Source organism: Chrysemys picta, unplaced genomic scaffold (assembly GCF_011386835.1).
Source record: "Chrysemys picta bellii isolate R12L10 unplaced genomic scaffold, ASM1138683v2 scaf91, whole genome shotgun sequence".
Lineage (NCBI taxonomy): Eukaryota > Metazoa > Chordata > Testudines > Emydidae > Chrysemys > Chrysemys picta.
Genome location: NW_027052798.1, coordinates 134,523 through 150,576, shown reverse-complemented (window position 1 = coordinate 150,576; position 16,054 = coordinate 134,523). Strand labels below are relative to the sequence as shown.

General features: G+C 53.4%; 1 protein-coding gene across 1 annotated transcript; it reads right to left on the bottom strand.

The window, feature by feature from the left end:
- Positions 1 to 1,686: 1,686 nt before the first annotated feature.
- Positions 1,687 to 13,572, bottom strand: LOC135977980 (intelectin-like protein). Its single transcript, XM_065579102.1, has 8 exons — positions 13,253 to 13,572; positions 12,004 to 12,067; positions 9,364 to 9,513; positions 7,445 to 7,692; positions 6,905 to 7,063; positions 5,965 to 6,085; positions 4,202 to 4,305; positions 1,687 to 2,644 (listed from the first exon to the last, which is right to left on the bottom strand). Exons 1-8 carry the CDS (start codon positions 13,301 to 13,303, stop codon positions 2,492 to 2,494), a joined length of 1,050 nt encoding a protein of 349 aa, XP_065435174.1. The 5' UTR covers positions 13,304 to 13,572; the 3' UTR covers positions 1,687 to 2,491.
- Positions 13,573 to 16,054: the final 2,482 nt, after the last annotated feature.

Here is a 16,054-nt window from a genome sequence, read left to right as displayed (position 1 = left end):
GAAAAATGTCAGTTAGCCGGGTGCGACAGTCGCCCGGGTTTTCTCCCTGTCGTTGCTTAGAGCCGTTTATGGCCGTCCAGTTGGTTTTAGGACTCCATACCCGAGGGATGGCTTCAAATAGATTTTTAACTCGCTCCTTACACTTTTTCCAGTATTCAGCATTACGACCGGTGTCTGGTAAAGTAGAGTGGCGGTCAGCAGCGAGCCAATCTGCTGCTGTGAGCCATTTTTCATGCTCACTAGGGACTGCTACAAGTAGCTTGCACAGCTGCAGGAGGTCTGTCTCAGAGGGTTCACAGGCATCACATACTAACAAAAATTCCTCTGCGAATTTGGTAGGATTTTCCCGGGGCTTTGGAAAGCCTTTTACAACAGAAAGGAGCTCTGTACGAGTCCAGCTCCAAGTGGGACCCCCGTCTTGGCCCCCAGTATGCAGGATTCGGAGGGGAGCCTGGATATTTTTAAGGCCCAAGCGCGAGCTTTTACGGGGCGGAGCGGAACCAGAGGAATGGGCCTGGGCCGTATCGGACGGTCCGGATGGGTCTGAACTGGAGACCTCTGGAAGTTGTTCCTGAGCTGGGGAAGCTGGTGACTGTCTATTGATCCAACGCAAGGCTGCCAAGCCGATTAATGCGTCTTCCTCATCATCGTCCCCAGAATCTAACAAGGGGTTTTCTTCGTCCTCTTTCACAATGAGATGGGAGTATGAAGGCGGGTGGGATCGATCTGAGTCTGCTCGAAGAACGAGGTAAAGGGGAGCATTCGGTCTAGTGGTGGGAGAGGAGGTTTCCAATAAAGCTTTTAACTTATCATTTGAATCTTTGAGAGAGGCGAGTTTCGATTCTGTCCACCTACGATTTGCCTCTTTCCACCACTGCATGAAACAATCAACCTCTCCTCTGGCCAATTTAGTTTTAGATTGGCTGAGTTTGTTTTTTAAGATGCCCACTCGGTTCTTGTCCCAAGATCCTAACAGTGGCCACTGAGTTTTGGGATCTCCCTGAGTTAGCCTAGACCATTTTTCCAGAAATTTACAGAAGTCCGGACCCTTCCTAAAATACATAAAATGAGCCAGCGTTCCTTTAGGGAACTGTCCCGACTTAGATGTCTAGTTACCCATACAGGAGGACTTTACACACACCAATCACACAAGAAGGAAATTCGGGTTCGTCAGAGCGATGCCTGGTGCAACACACAAAAGGAGCCCACAGGCTACTGCCTCAATCGCCCTTGCTTTCACACCAAGGGTTTTACCCAAGGTACGGTGCGGCTGCGATTGTGCAGATTTCACTCACTCAGACCGCGGGGACAGGAACCCCTTGGTCGGCCGATCCCCCGACAGAGACGGCACCCAGACTCAAACACTCCATAGGAGGACAGATAGACACAGAGACAGGACAGTCCTCAGTCCGGACAAAACACAGAAGTAATTACCTGACAAAATTCCTGATGTCAAATCCTGGGATCCCTACCAGAACAGAGTGGAAACCAACAGGTTCGATGGCGTAGACGTCACTGTGGTTGTGCGCCCTTCCGTTCAGGAGGAGGACCGCTCGGGCCAAATGCCCAGGTGCCGGCTGTCACGGTCATCCTACAAAAACAGTCAGGAATCACACGGCCCCAGTGAAGACGGTTGCCATCTCGGTGGAACCTCCAAATTGTCAAAGTTAGAATCAGGACTCACAATTTGTCAAGACCACTCTGTTTATTAGCACAGCGCTCTGCTAATACATTCAGATAAGGTGAGCCCCCCTTCCAAGACCCACACTACCTTAGTTTATACAGGTAAAAAGGGTGCGAACTTAACAAGAGGACAAAGAAAGCAGAACTGACAAGTTTACCTGAGGCTAGACATACATATTCAATTACAGATCTCCGGCTAATGTTCCACCATTAGCTTAAGTGGACTCATTGTTTATGTCTTAATGTTCCTGTTCCTGACACCTGTATTTCAGCATTCCTTATTTCTGCTTAAGGGTACATACAGCATTTATTTACTCCATTCTACTTTTATAATATAATTCATTCTACTTTCAAAAAAGCTAATTCCCTGGATGACCAGCAGGCGCCGTGGAGGTGAGCATCGTACCGCCACAGGGTCCTCAAGGAGACATGAAGAGGTCAGAGGTGCAGTTAACTCAGGAGCTGTGACAACTTCATCACCTCCTGGGCCTTATTCCCCGCGTCTGTAACATAGGAAAAAGTGCGCTGCCCTCCTTGGCAAAGTGCTTTCAGATCTAGGGACCCAGAGCGCTAGCTAAGGGCCAGGTGTTCGTAATGAAAGCAGTCCCTGATCCTGACTGGTGCTGAGAACGTCTCAGCCCTCTCTGGGTTGCAAGGAGAGTAATTCACACTGAGACCCCAGTGCACTTCACTTTTTTTTATTTGCATCACAGATGTCTACAGCTGAGACCACAATACTCCTCCCAGGGAGCAGCTCCCGCTGGAGCGAAGCAGCATCCTTCCCTGGGTCACGCCAGCCTTTCCGGACTCAGCGGTAGAACAGCAGCACTGCGGATTCAATCATCTCCTTGGATACGCTCCAGTGTTGATGGGTTCCATAGCCATCCCAGGCAAAGGCAGGAAAATCGCTGCACTGAAGCGGGTTCCCTTCTGGGAAGAACCCTCCTCCACCCAGGCAGTGCTGAGGATAAAACAGAGGAATTGCCAGATGGGAGCAGAGCAGGGGCCCATATAGCCGCTCTCCTGTTTCCAGGCCAGTGCCAGCTGCTTCAGAGGAAAGTGCAAGAAACCCTGCAATGGCCACTTGGTGAATAATTTGCCCACAGAGAAAGTTACCTCCTGACCCCCCACAGTCAGAAGTCAGCTAATGCCCTGAAGCATGAGGGTTTAAATCCCTTCCTAACTCTTGGGACCAGAGCCTCCACTGCCCTGACTTACTCCAGTGCAATGGGCCCCCAGATGCCAGCGTTTGCCACTCCCTTCTGGCCTTTGAATCTGTGGATCTGTGACGGCACCAGAGAAGGGGCTGCTGGGGAAGGGGCTGCATTGGTGTGTATCACACCCTAGAACAGAAATCAAGTCTTGAGCTGTGGAAGCAGCGTGGCCTAGTGGATACAGCACTAGACTGGGACTCAGGTGATCTGGGTTTTATTCCTGGCTCTGCCGCTCTGTGCCTCAGTTTCCCCTTCTGTAAAATGGGGGTGATGATACTGACCTCCTTTGTACAGCACTTTAAGATTTGATGAAAAACACCATACCCGAACTAGGGATTATTATTACAAATGCTACAGCTAGGGCCTTACCAAATTCATGGTTCATTATGGTCAATTTCATGGTCATAGGATTTTAAAAATCGTAAATTTCATAATTTCAGGTTCTTAAATCTGAAATTTCACGGTGTTGTAATTGTAGGGGTCCTGACCCAAAAAGGAGTTGGGAGCGGGTCACAAGGTTATTGTACGGGGGCGTTGCGGAACTTCTACCCTTACTTCTGCGCTGCTGCTGGTGGGGCGCTGCCTTCAGAGCTGGGCTCCCGGCCAATATCCGCTGCCTTCCAGCTTCCCAGCTCTGAAGTCAGCACAGACTTAAGGGTGGCAATACCAGGACCCCCATAAAATAACCTTGTGAACTCCTGCAATTCGCTTTTTGGGTCTGGACCCCCAATTTGAGAAATGCTGGTCTCCCCCAGGAACTCTGCATAGTATAGGGCAAAAGCACACAAAAGACCAGATTTCACAGCGGGAAACCAGATTTCACAGTCCATCATGCATTTTTCATGGCTATGAATTTGGTAGGGCCATAGCTACAACTCAGAGCCCCATGGACCTCTCTGGGTCAGGAGCAGACCCTGAGTAGGTTTGATTCACTCTCGGCTCCCCGTGGCAGATGCTTTGGCTGCAAGACCCCTGGTGGCAGAAATTACACCTTGAAAGACTTCCCAGTGGTGCTAAGTGACCACAGCAGCTTCTGACAACAGAGCTCCTGTGAGCTGTTCCCTCCCAGCAAGTCTCCCCAAAGAAGAGATTTAACATCCACCCCCTTGGCCTGTCCTGGGCCTCCATGTGTACAGCTGTCCCTGCTGGCACAGGGAGCACAAACTGAACCTACCCTGCGCCAGTGCCGAGCTAAAAGCAGGTCTTGTGCATCCGGCCAGCTCTAACAGTGACACTAGGCAGCCCCAAGGCTGATCAGCTGACCTTTGCTCCACAGCTAACCCCCACTCTGACCAGATACTCACATGCTCGGTGTTACAGCCGGTGACTTTCACCCCAGCACACAGAGCCATGGCCGCCTTCTCAGTATTAAACACGCGGAACTGGATGTAGCCGGGGACGAATTCATCTGGTGACAGAAAAGGGCAGGTCAGGACCACTGTTTGCCATGGAGAGGCAGAGAGAAGGAACAGTGGTCCAATCTCAGCTGGTCCTTCAGTAAGTCCCTGTGTGTGAACTGGGAATGATGGGGGACTAAGGATCAGGAACTCCAGCCCCAGAGATGATCAGGAATTACCAGTCTCAGCCGGGCTGTTCACAGCTCTGTCACTTGCAGGGCATCTTTAAATTCCTAAGAGCTGGTTTGTGTGCAGTTGCCATGTAGCATGTTAAAGTGGGAAACACACACCGTGCTCTCTCCTGGGGATTTTCCATTTGCTCATTCTTAGTTCATCGTTTTCCCTTTCTCTAAATCAGTGATACGCAGTCTGCAGCTTGCCAGCGCCAGTGGCTCTTCAATGTGTCTCCTGCGGCTCTTTATAGCACATGATATTGAAACACTGTTTGATTTAATTATTAACCAATCTAAGTTATTAACCAATCAGGATGCTTTTACTATGTTATTAACCAGATAAGTTATCAACTGGCAATAGGTTATTAACTTATTTCCTGTGAGAATAATATATAAATATTTTGCCTGTCATACTGTTTAAATATGAGTAGTACTATAGCAAATGAAACAATTAATTCACACACCTGTGGCTCTTTTGGGTAATGTTGATCACTAATTTGACTCCTGAACCTCTGAGGTCTGAGTATCACAGCTCTAAACAAAGATTATCCAGACTGGAGCAGGCCCAGGGCTTAAATTCAGAGGGAGCTGTCTAGAGCAGAGCTCTGGTGAATATTTTCACACACCTCTGGAGCTCTTACACCATGTTGGGGGTGGGCACATGGGGGGGCCTCTGGGAAATACTCCTGGAGGAATTCTGTGGCACTGCTCAATGCAGAATTTTGCAGAAATTAATGTTTTTTGTGCAGAATTTCCTTCCCCCCACAGAAATGGGCTGCAGTGCTGCTGGCCACCAGTAGGGGCTGCTGGACCCAGCCTAGCCCAGCTCACACATAGAAAACACTGCCGGGGGCAGGGAGAGAGCTAGAGGGTTCCCAGCAGCGAAGGGAAGGAGGCAGCACGCAGCAAACTCTGTGCAAGCCCTGCCCGGGCCCCAGCATTAGGCTCTGTCTCCCTTTGGATCCCTGGGCTCTGAGGAGGAGGAGAAGGAGGAGGGGGTGGGTGGGTACCTGGGCTGGGGGGGGCGCTGCAGCTGGGCTCTGCGGGGAAGGGGTGTGGGTATCTGGGCAAAGGGGGCCATGGCTGGGCTCTGTGGGGAGAAGGGGGTTTGGGTATATTGTCTGTGGGGGGGCTGCGGCTGTGCTCTGGGAGGAAGGGGGTGTGACTGTCTGTCCCCCCCATTGGGCTCTGGGAGAGAGGAGGTAGAGAAGCAGGATCTGGGTTGTCATAGGGGTTTCTTTAACTCTCTACTCCCGGGGGAAAATATTTGTGTTTCTGTATTGTTACAGACAGACTTGCTGACAGGTATTTTGAAATAAATTACCAAAATAATTGAAACTGGCGTGACAAGTAACATTTGCAGAATTTTAAAATATTGTGTGCAGAATTTTTAATGTTTTGGCACAGAATTCCCCCAGGAGTGAGAATTTAAGCCTTGGGCAGGGCTGATCTGTGCGGCTGGATAAGGAAGAACCCGCATGCTCACTGCAGACTTACTTCGGCCGTTTGGAGAGTAATAGTTGGCGGTTTGCTGGGCATCGCCATAGTCGTAGATGACGGGCACGGCGGGGCCATTGTCAGTCTTGCAGACGCCGGTGCCGTATTTCACTGGGTATTTCTGGGAGACACAAACACAGTGAGAATCCAGTGTTAGTTTCTGTCCCTGTGGCAGGGCAGCTCCAGCACAGACAAGTCAGCTTCACTGACACATGCTCGCTGGGTGATTTGTTCAGTCAGTGCCACTGCCCACACAGGCCAGCCCTAGGGCACAGCAGTGACCGCAGCAGTGGGCAGGGAAATCTGGCATGTCAAGGTACCATTTGGGGTGGATTTATCTCAGCCTCTTTGGGACAGGGACTGTTGTTCTGTTCTGGGTCCGTACAGCACCTAGCACCGTGGGGCCCTTGTCTGTGGGGGGGGTCTCCTAGGGGCTAGCACAATGCGGGCAGTAAATGATAATAGGGGAGAATCAGCATGTGTCCAGCACCATTGCCCACCACCCTGGCACTGAGGAAATACCCCTGGTAGGACGCCTGAACCCCAAAGCCGGGCTCAAGGGTGAGTAGAGGGCCTGGTCTAGCACCAAATCACCTGTGTCCAATGGCCCCCATCTCCAGGGTGTGAGGTGGGGTCAGTCTCCATGGCCCATTCAGCCTCTCTGCTGAGTCTGTCAGCAGGTCAGAGACAAGAGATGTGGCTGGTTTGGGACATGAACACCAGCAGTTGCCTGAGACCAGCCAACTCATCTCACACCAAGGTCACAGTCAGATTCCAACAGGCTGTGTCTAGGCGAAGGCTCCTTGTCCCATTATCGGCCCCCCAGCATGGAGCGTTGAGAATTTGCTCACCCCAGCTCCTCCATCTACACTGGGGCCAGCAGAGCCACCCGGACCCTCCTGCACACACCCCTCCAAAGCCCCCAACCCAGTGCCATCACCTGGTAGAGTTTGAGGAGGTTCCCCCCCTCCGAGGACAGGAAGCTGGTCTCGGTGTGGTACCTCAGGATGGACTTGTTCTTCCATTCCTTCAGAGGCGTCTTGTTAGTTACGTGCCACACAGACAGGTCCTGGGCTTGGAGATCGTAATAACCAGGGTTCTGAAAAGCAAGGACCCAGATGAAACTTCTTAACCACATCCCCGGTACTTACATCACTGGGCATCTGGACACATCACCAGCTGTGGTATATTTATTGTAACACCCGCCCCGCGAGGCAGAGAAGCACCTTCCCCATTGTACGGGGGAGAACGGAGGCACAGAGACTAGGTGACTTGCCCTAGGTCACACTGGGGGCCTGTGGCAGGGCACGGAATGGAAGCCAGGGCTGCCTAGCCCTACACCACTGCCTTGACCACTGGGCCATCCCCCCATATAACCCCCATGCCCATGTCCCCCACCTGCCCATGTGCATTCAACCACATTCTAACGCACCCTCTCTCCCCAGCAAGTAGCTGTTGGCCATGGAGAAGGGGACCCCACCTTGTAGTCGTCACTGGTGGAGCCCACCGCAGAGCCGAAGGTGTTGTAATTGGCCCAGTTGCCGTCTCCCTCTGGGTAGTTGACGTCGCTCCCCTGCTGGCTGGACCAGCGATCGCCATTGGTGCACTTGCCGTAGGCGTTGTTCTCGTGCACGCTGGCCACCAGGGTCCAGCCGCCCCCCTTGGTGGTCATGTCGCAGAAGGTCTGGTAGGTCTCGCCGTTCTCGGTGCGCAGGGTGTAAATCCCATCTGCAGGGGGCGGGGTGGGAAGTGGGGAGCACTGAGCTGGTCAGCCAGGGCCGGGGAAAGGGGCAGGGCCCTCTCGGAGCCAGCCGTTAAATTGGCAACGCCCAGGTGAGGAGCTTCTAGTGCGCTGCAGCAGGGCCCACACCCGGAGTCACTGGAGCAGGACGTGCCCCTGCATCCGGGAGCACAGCAGCCTGATTCCCAGGGACACTAAAGCCCCTTGGCAGCGGGAAGTGAGTGCAAATTACAGGGACTCCCAGAGGACATGGACTGAGCCTTTCCACACAAGGGGCTTTATACAGGGATAGCCATTCCCATAGGGAAGGGAAATAGGCTGTCCCTGTCTAAGGCACCTTTCCCCCAGTATAACTGTGTTCACACCGGGGCTGGATTGGTATCAATATATCAGGAAAACCCAACCCCCGACCCGTCACAGTGACACCAGCACAGATGCCATGCGCAGACCAGGCCTAAGTGTAACCGAGAATCAGGCCCGGGGGCAATTTGTGCTCAGGAAAGGCCCCAGGCCTCATTCAGAGCCCCCTGCCCCTCCTGCTGTCTGTGTCCCCGCGCTGTGTCCCTCTTTTGGGCCTGAGCCTGCGGTGACTCGGTCTGGGGGCGGAACGATGGGTGGAACAGAGTCAGGCAAAGAATCTGCCACCCACTGGCTACACCCGGACTGTCAAAGGTGCTGAGCACCCGCCCCGGCCTGGATGTCGCCTGGCACTGGAGGGGCTCAGCCCCAAGAGCAGCCTCTGGGTCCCTGTCTGAGTCCTGCATGCCCTTCCTCCAGCTGAGACTCATGCCACGGTCCATGGGGGGGGGGCGGGATTTTCAGAGGCACACGCTGGGCAATGGGAGTTGGGCGCCTCTGTGCCACTTGTGCCTCTGAAACTCTCTGCTGGGGGAGACCAGCTGGCCCCTAACGAGGCAGCAGGAGCCCTGTAGCAGGGTGATCATAGGCTGAGGCAAGGTGGGGATAGAGGGGGGGGGGGGTTCCCCGGGGAGGGGAGACCCAGATCTGTGGGGTATTGCCGGGAGAGGCAGCACCCTAGGGCAAAGGGCACCGGGGTGCTGGGAGGAACACAGCAGCAGCAGGACACCAGCCTGCAGAGGGTGCTCTGAGGGCTGGAAAGCTAATTCCCTGCGCCAGCCAGCAGGAGGCGCCACAGGGGTGAGTCCCGCACGTCACAAGCCCCAATGAGCTTTTCTCTGCCGGCAGCTGCTGTGTGTGGCGGGGGCCTGAGCAGCAGGGTGTGGCAGAGAGCTGAGTTCTCATGTCGCTCCTGTCCTGTGCAGTGCTAGAGAGACGTCTCCACGGAGCTCGGGGGCTGGAGTTCACTGAGTTACCGGCTAGGCAAGGTTTAGGCTGGTTGGGCCCTGAGGAGTTTGCTGACAAGGCAGACAGGCTGGAGCAGGAGGGAGCTGTCAGCTGCAGCATATCTCCTGCCTGCTGGGGCTGGCAGGGCTAGCAGAGTGTCTCACAGCCAGCCCTGGTAATGGGGTTCCCCACTGTGCCCCAGGCAGGCAGGTGCCCCTGCTCCCAGCACAGAGCTGCCCGGCTGCATCTGAACAGACTGGACCCAGCTGTGGCCTTTACACTGGGTCTGGAGCAGGCACCCAGCAGAGGCAAAGCAGCTTCTGCAGGTCCAGGGATGCTTCCTCCGCACTCACCTCCAGCCCCGGCCCGGGTGGCTTTAATTTCCTTGCAGCTGCGGGGCAGGCTCTGGTAGCTCTGGCCACTCTGGGAGTAGGACGTGTCTTCCCAGTTCTCCAGCAGGTCACGGATGGCAAGTTTCAGTTCAGCAACACCCACGCTCTCGGCTGCACAGGGGGTGACTTGGGGTTAGTTAGGAGTTTTCTCTGTTACTATGTATGGGGCCAGAACGGCTTCAGAGTCAAACTTTTTATACGTAGATTGTCAGCCATTAGGTGCTGTTCTGGGTTTGTACAGCGCCTGGAACCACAGGGGCCGGGTCCAGGACTGGGGCACCTAGGCACGACTGTAACACAGAGTAATAAAAGTAATCCCTTTAGGTGCCCACCTCTCAGGGGCGGCTCTATGTATTTTGCCGCCCCAAGCATGGCAGGCAGGCTGCCTTCGGCGGCATGCCTGCGGGAGGTCCGCCGGTCCCACAGCTTCAGTGTACCCGCTGCCAAATTGCTGCAGAAGCCGCGGGACTGGCAGACCTCCCGCAGGCATGCCACCGAAGGCAGCCTGAGGCTGCCCCCCCGCGGCTTGCTGCCCCAGGCACGCGCTTGGTGCGCTGGTGCCTGGAGCTGCCCCTGCCCCCTCTGCAAACCTGGGCTCCACGATATGTACAGAAGAAATTCACTGGAGCAGGTTCCTTATTGTTGATGTCACTAGGCCTCACCCTAGGTAACTTGGGAGGGTGGAAGGCCACTAAGTGTCAATGAAGCCTTCCTGCACTAGGCCTAAGTGAACCAAACTCTATCCTTCCATGTTTAAACTCTAATCAACCTCAAAAGCCAGGTGCAATTGGAATATGTAAGCAACCAGTTATCTGTGTGCAACCCCCTGCTCAAGCGGTAATAATGAGGCCTGCATGTTTCTGGCTGAAGGGAAAAAGGACAAGATAACGGTTTAAAGAAGTTACTAACAAGCTAGGCTTATAGCTGCCAAGAATGACTTAACTGCTTAAATGTAATCGTTATTTGCTTAGTAACTATTACCAGGGACGGGAGGGGTAGAGGGAGGAATGGGGGGGGAGAAAGGGAGGGCTAGAGGGGAAAGGGGGGGTGAGGTATACATACTGCAAAATGTATAAAAGAAGAAAAACTGTTCCTGTTAGTGTTAGGGTTACCATTCGTCCGGATTTACCCGGACATGTCCTCCTTTTTGTACTAAAAATAGCGTCCGGGGGGAATTTGTAAAGCACTCACAATGTCCGGGATTTCCCCCCTCCCCCGGCAGAGCAGAGCGAGCGGCTGGGAGGGCTGCAGGGAAGTCCCGGGCTGGACTCCAGAGCAGCTGTAGAGGAGCCGGATCCGCCCTGTATTCTGAGCAAGTGTCTCAGCCCAAAGTGCAGCCCTCCCCTTTTGCAACTGGGAGCGGTTTCTGCCATGCAGCGTAGCAAAACGGGAGCGAGAGCACTTTGTGCTGATACAAGGGCAGCTCTCCCCTGCAGCCCGGTCCGGGCCAGGGTCCGGGTTTTGTTGTGCAGGGCCAGGGACCGGTTTTGTTGTGCTGGGGAGCTCAGCCACGTGTCCGGCTCGCACAGAGCCCAACACCCTGTTCTGAGCAGCAGGGTAAGGGGGCCAGGGGGCAGGAGAAGGGGCAGGGAGGTTCTGGAGGTGGCAGTCAAGAAACGGGGGGGGGCTTTTTGGGGGGAGTGGAGAAAGTTTTGGGCAGTCAGGGTACAGGTAGGGGGTAGGGTCCTGGGGAGCAGTTGGGGGGGGTCTTAGGAGGGGGCAGTTAGGGGACAAGGAACAGGGGGGTGGGGGGCTGGGAGTTCTGGGGGGGAGCTGTCAGGGGGCAGGAGTGGGGAGAGGGATCGGAGCGGTCAGGGGACAGGGAGCAGAGGGGTTTAGATGGGTTGGGAGTTCTGGGGGGGGCTGTCAGGGGGCAGGAGTGCGGAGAGGGATCGGAGCAGTCAGGGGACAGGGAGGAGAGGGGTTTAGATGGGTTGGGAGTTCTGGGGGGGGCTGTCAGGGGGTGGGGAGTGGTTGGATGGGGCGTGGGAGTCCCAGGGGTCTGTCTGGGGGTGGGGGGGTGGATAAGGGTTGGGGCAGTCAGGGGACAAGAGGCAGGGAGGCTTAGATAGGGAGTGGAGTCCTGGGGGGCAGTTAGGGGCAGGGGTCCCAGGAGGGGGCAGTCAGGGGACAAGGAACGAGGGGAGGGTTGGGGGTTCTGGGGGGGGCGGGAAGTGGGAGGGGCAGGGGCGGGGCTAGGGCGGGGCTCCTCCCGTCCTCTTTTTTGCTTGCTGAAATATGGTAACCCTAGTTAGTGTGCTTGATCTGCGACGTGCCTGTCTCCTAGCACCGCTTTGGGATCCCAAATAAACTTTGTTTGCTTCTCCCCCTGGTGTGTTTATTGGCGCGAAGCACACCGGGCAATGAACCCCGCTGTTGCTTTGCCTCGGGCACTCTGTGCTGGCAACATTATGAAGCAGGGGTGGAAGGAGGCTGCCTGCCAGTTGGGGTCGTTATTGCCTCACTTGTGTATCAGCAAAGCCTCCCCTGTAGCAACCCGCCCAGCTCTTCCCCTGCATGTATCACAGCCCTGGCCCCAGAGGCAGGGTCAGAGTTCGGGAGAATTAGTTCCCAGAAGAGGAAAACGAAACAGCCACTTACCGCAAGGGGTCGCCCTGGTCACTGAGATGAGGAGCAGCAGGAGAGCGAGTTGCTTCATTGTTGACTTTGCAGCAGAGAAAAGAGTAGATCCGCTAGTTAATAGCCAGCCTGGGGCTAGTTAGTGTCACAGAGCACAGGAGGTGGAGGTGGGGGGGCGGCTTCTCCCCAAACCTCCTGCTCCCAGGGCTGCCCTGGCTTTCTGCATAACCTGCCCTTGGCACTAACTCCCTACAGCCCTTGAGTTCAGCGGGAGTTTGCCGGAGTGGGGTTGGCCTTGCAGTGACATCCTTAGAGCAGTTTTCATCTTCAGAGCCCACTGAGGGCTCAGCAATGGTTCAGTGATGGGCTTGTGGGATGGGAAGCTGAGGTGAACAGGGCTGGGAGGGGAGCACCAGGGGAGTGCTGCACGGGGCACTGGGAGGACTCCAGGTAGCATCATGTGCACAGAGCAAGCCTTCCTCCTGCACTTCTTCTGCTAACTGAGCCTTGCATCAACGCTGCAGGGTGGACAGGTCTCAGTATACCCATTTTGTAGTTGGGGAGACTGAGGCAGATAGACCCTGACCTGAAGCCCATTGAAGTCAATGGAATGCCTCACACTGGCTCCAGTCAGCGCTGGGATCAGGTCCAGGGAAGGGAAGCGAGGGGATCAGTACCCAAACCCCACCTCAGACCTTTTTCTAGGAGTCTCTCTCCTTGCTTTGCAGCAGAACCGACACCAGCACATTTCACTCATGCCCTGGCATCTTCCCTCCCACTGCATGGCCACAGCTTCACAAGCCCAGCCAAAGGGCCCTGCAACACAGCTACCCAGTGCTAGAGGCAGGCAGAGGGGGCTTGTTAAGGCTCAGATTCAGGAGAGCAGGGTTCAATTCCCCCTCTGTCACTGACTCCTTGGGCAGGTGATGGGCTCTCTCTGGGCTCAGCTCCCCAGCTGTAAAATGGGCGAGAACCGTCCCTACTTCACCAGGTGCTCTGAGGATTAGTGCATTGAGGCTCATGTGTGCTGTGGTGCTGGGGACCCAGACGGACCCAAGCGGATGCTATGTAATAATAATGCCTAGTGCTGTCATGAGTAGATCTCAAAGCACTTTACAGAGCAGCTCAGTAGTGTTATCCTCATTTTACAGATGTAGAGAAACCAACAATGTCTTGGGCTTTTTAAAGCTACTATTGTCGTGTTGACATATCACAACTACTGCTACGTGACATCACAGAGTAATGTACTAAGGGAAGGGTCAGGACTCACTTGATTCCCAGTTCCAGTGTCGCTGAGGCGTCTAACAGCAGATTTCAGCATCAGAAGCTTCTGACCAGAGAGACAGAGCGATTCCTCTGATGCACCAGTCGCAGATCTAACTTTTAAAGGGAGTGGAGCCACCCAATAAAAGCAAACACAGCTTACAAATACCAGAACTCTCCAGCCACGTATGCAGGGGCTGGGCAGAGGGTTTCCAGCAGAAACATTAAACAGGGTCAAATCTAGTTCATGTTCCAGGTATCTGAATGTATTGCCCTTCAAAACAAGGTCCGGCAGTCCACCCAGGAAACTCCAGGTTGATGCAATAGCACATGACGGGCCTGATATTACTGCATTATCACTGATTATTTGCATGCTGGGGCTGAGTGTTGATTCAGGTGGTGGAGTTGAATGGTCCTGATGAAGCCAAGAAGGAAGTTGCAGCTCTGTAGATCCTCCACTGCTATAATAACAAGACAGATTAAAGCAGGAACGTGGCTATTTAGGTTTCATTTAAGCAGTGTCTCTGCCCTTTGTCACAGCTCTGGAACAGTCCCTACACCCAACCTGCTTTAGGGTCATGCTCTCACTAGGGGAAGCCACTTGGATTCACCGCCACCTTAGGCCGAACCTCAGAGCCTTCAGCATCCCTGCGTCACACGAGTCCAGCTGAGTTGGACCCTGAGACAGACTTGAACACCCAAAGGGAGCAATTCACCCCCACCTTCAGCATGCGCAGTGACTCTCAGCCAGCGTGGTGAGAGCAGCAGGGTTTATTAGCCATCTGGAACACAGTGTGGCAGGTCCTTGGTTAGCCCAGAGAACTGAAAGTTACAGCCTGGTCCATCTGGGTCAGCCCAAAGCACAGAGCCCTCTGACCCCTCTTCAGTCCCAGTCCAGGAGCATCTCTTGCTTCCAGCAGCCCACACTTCACATCCCCATTGGGCCCTTCTTCCATACTTTGTTTCTGTTCCAGGGCAAACATTGTCACCTGACCTCACCTCCATAGCCCTTTGTTCTCCAGCTGGTCACACCTGACTGGCTTCCTGCGGAGGGTAGGCCATCCATGGTCGTTAATCGCTAGGTGCCAAATGTCTGAGCAATTCGAGTGGCCTTTGTCTTCTCAGACTCTCCATGGGCTTGGGGCTCCAGGCTCTAAACAGCTAGACATCAGTCACGTCTGTATCGCTGGGTCTCTGCAATGAGCAAACAACCTTTTCCCACTACCTAGTTAACCAAGCACCATATGGGGAAACTGAGGCACACACAATATTAATACAAAATATTATGGAACATTCACACATCGTCACATGCTTGATGTTCAGAAATGCCTCTGGCCACTAAGAACAATCAGAAGAATTTATTTAATTTGTCATTTTTCATCTTTCAGTTAGAATGGTTCGCTCTCGCACAGCACGAGATCTGGGATACCCAGATCAAAAGTGCTGTGCTTTCCAAAAGGAATCAGCATCAGTACCCCAATTTACAGAGAAAAACTGAGGCCCAAAGACTAGAAGGGACTCGCCTGGGGTCATCCAGCAGGTCAGTGGCAATGTTGGGACTAGAACCTAGATTGCTAGATTCCCACTCACCACAGGATCACACAGCTGTCTCTTTACAGTATAATACCCTTTCTGCTCCAGTCCCCACTGTCTACTCACCAGTATCCTTTAGTCCCATGTGTCTCATGTCTGGGGTGTGTCGGTCCCCCATTGTGACAGAAAATACCAGTGTTCACACCCTACAGACTATTGTAAGAGTGTCTGTACAAGGTATGCCTTGTGAGGTATCAGTTAAAAACTGATAACTTGCTGATCGGTAACATCATGGCAAAATTAACGTAGCAGCGTTATATGTAAAGTTATGGACATAATCTGAAATCATGACTGAAGTGTGTTTCCCAGATTAGTCCGGGGAGTGGCTAAACAATTCCTCAGAGACAAAGGGCAAACTGACTCCTCAGCCATCTGTCAACAAGGCTGATGAACATACCTGCTAAGTGGCCATTCTTTGGCGAGGAAGGGGGCAGGGACAAAAATCTACAGCGTAGCAAAGAAACAGCCTGAAATTTTCTTTCTCTACCAGCCTGCCTGTCGCCTGGCTCCCAGCTGGAAATGCTTCTCAAAGGGGGTCAGGACTAGAAAAAGAAGGGGTGGGTACCCCAAGACACCCCTCGTCTCACTCCCTATCTGTCTCTGGCATCATACCTAAGAAGACAAAGGAGAACAGCCGTTGGACTCCAGGGGAGAGCTCCTGATCTGAGAGTTTGGTCAGTAATCTGCTGGAGCATGCGGTGAGAAACTTTGCTTGAATCTAATACAGTTTGGTAAATTAAACACTAGTAAGTGTTTTATCTTTATTTTTCTTGTAACCATTTTTGACTTTTATGCCTCACTGCTTGTACTCACTTAAAATCTGTCTCTGGTTTACATCTAATGGAGCTCCTCACAGCTTTAAACTATGTATGTACAATGGAGTTCTTCCCAGTTTACACCAGAGTTATGCCCATTTTACAATTAGGTGTTTACTGGTAGTGGCGATACCCCCAGTTTATGACAACATATTTACAATGGATTTACGGTTTGCGCCAGTGTCAGTGAGAGCAGAACCAGATCTGATATTTGAGATTTAAAAAGCAAAGTAACTGCAACAGAATCTTTAGAAATTCATTGCTGTATTTTCTATCCAGCTAGGGAATGAAATTCTGACATTTGGTAGGAAGCTCGGGGGATTTCCTGGGGATGTCGGGGTCCTGTCTCCACTTTCCCTCCCTAGAAGGTGTCTTGATCTTTCTCTCTCCTCCTCTCTGGC

Excerpts from the sequence above, each read along its gene's own strand:
- LOC135977980 (XM_065579102.1), bottom strand. The coding sequence starts at position 13,303 with ATGCTGAAATCTGCTGTTAGACGCCTCAGCGACACTGGAACTGGGAAT. Across the intron at positions 4,306-5,964 it reads TTACTCTCCAAACGGCCGAA|ATGAATTCGTCCCCGGCTAC; the intron begins GTAAGTCTGCAG and ends TTCTGTCACCAG. Across the intron at positions 2,645-4,201 it reads CCGGCTGTAACACCGAGCAT|CACTGCCTGGGTGGAGGAGG; the intron begins GTGAGTATCTGG and ends TTTTATCCTCAG.